Source organism: Propithecus coquereli, unplaced genomic scaffold, assembly GCF_000956105.1.
Source record: "Propithecus coquereli isolate 6110/MARCELLA unplaced genomic scaffold, Pcoq_1.0 Scaffold124, whole genome shotgun sequence".
NCBI classification, from domain to species: Eukaryota; Metazoa; Chordata; class Mammalia; order Primates; family Indriidae; genus Propithecus; species Propithecus coquereli.
Genome location: NW_012136525.1, coordinates 942,417 through 943,786, shown reverse-complemented (window position 1 = coordinate 943,786; position 1,370 = coordinate 942,417). Strand labels below are relative to the sequence as shown.

Below are 1,370 nucleotides of genomic sequence, written 5' to 3'. Positions count from 1 at the left end.
GACTATTTTTGCACAGGATGTGGAGATGGTTCATACATGATCGACATTGAATGACGAGGACTTGGAGTTAAAGTACTAATCTGTAAAATATTCTTTCTGGGTTTAAAGCAGGGGCTAGAAAACTAAAGCCCATGGCCCAAACCCGATCTGCTGTCTGCTTTTGTAAATAAAATCTTATTGGAACACAACCATACTCATTTATTTACATGTTATCAACGGTCGCTTTCATGCTGCAATTGTAGAGTTGAGTAGTTGCAACAGAGACCACACGGCCCACAAAGCCTAAACTATTTGCTATCTGGCCCTTAACTAAAAGTTTGCCAGTCCCTGTTTAGAGTGAAATGATCTAGGGATTAGTAAATATACCAGTAAATAAATTCAGCTCTGGAAAATTTGTGGAAATTGCTGACGGAAACCAACCGAAACTTAGTAAGCCATACAACTTTATATGAAGGGTATTCTCTCAATATTTTTTCTTCTCCTATGCTCATTCTGGAAGATTGGAGCTGCTGCCCAACCCTCTGGAGTTCATTTCAGTCTAGCTGCTACTTCATTTCTACTGTGAGGCAATCTTGGGCCGAGCACTGGAAGAACTGCTCCATGATGGGGGCTGATCTAGCGGTGATCAGCACTAAGGATGAACAGGTACTTTCTAATAAGCAAAGAGGTCAGCTAGCCTATTTCCTCTCTTGACTGAGGAAAAGTGTCTTTTTCTATTGCCCTGAAAGTTGGAGGACAGAGAAAAGACTTCTGGTTTAAAAAAAAAAAAAAAAAAAGGAAAATCTCCCTAATATGGAACATTTATTTTTCCTTGTTTGTTTTAGTTGAGACAGAGTGTCACTCTGTCGCCCTGGGTAGAGTGTAGTGGCGCCATGGTAGCTTGCTGCAACCTCCAACTCCTGGGCTTAAGTGATTCTTCTACCTCAGCCTCCTGGGTAGCTGGGACTACAGCTGTACACCGCAACACCCAGCAGGTTTGTTTTTTTTTTCTTTTTGGTAGAGGAAGGGTCTCTCTCTTGCTCAGGCTAGTCTCAAACTCCTGAGCTCAAGAAATCCTCCTGCTTTGGCATCCCAGAGTGCTAGGATTACAGGTGTGAGCCACTGCCCCTGGCCTGAGTTCTAATTTGAGTTATTGAATTTTTCAAATCTAGAATTTCTCTTTGCCTCTCTTTCAAATACACTGTCAAATTTTATAATGTTCAATCCAATGTTCAAGTTTGTCTTTTATCTTCAAGAACATAAGAAGCACAGTCATTTTATAGTATGTCTCAAATGGTCCTCATGGGCATAATTATCTTTCATTGTGTGCTAGACATTATATTTGAAAAATTACTTAAAAAAATAATTGGAGGGTTAAGATAATGTTTTCT

At 40.0% G+C, this 1,370-nt stretch overlaps 1 protein-coding gene across 1 annotated transcript in view; it reads left to right on the top strand.

Annotated features, from left to right (window-relative positions):
* Positions 1-483: 483 nt before the first annotated feature.
* Positions 484-1,370, top strand: part of LOC105805013 (C-type lectin domain family 4 member C-like) — a 15,438-nt gene continuing 14,551 nt past the window's right edge. The window contains exon 1 of the mRNA XM_012637794.1: positions 484-667. Coding sequence (XP_012493248.1) covers positions 484-667 — 184 coding nt within the window. The remainder of the gene's footprint in view (positions 668-1,370) is intronic.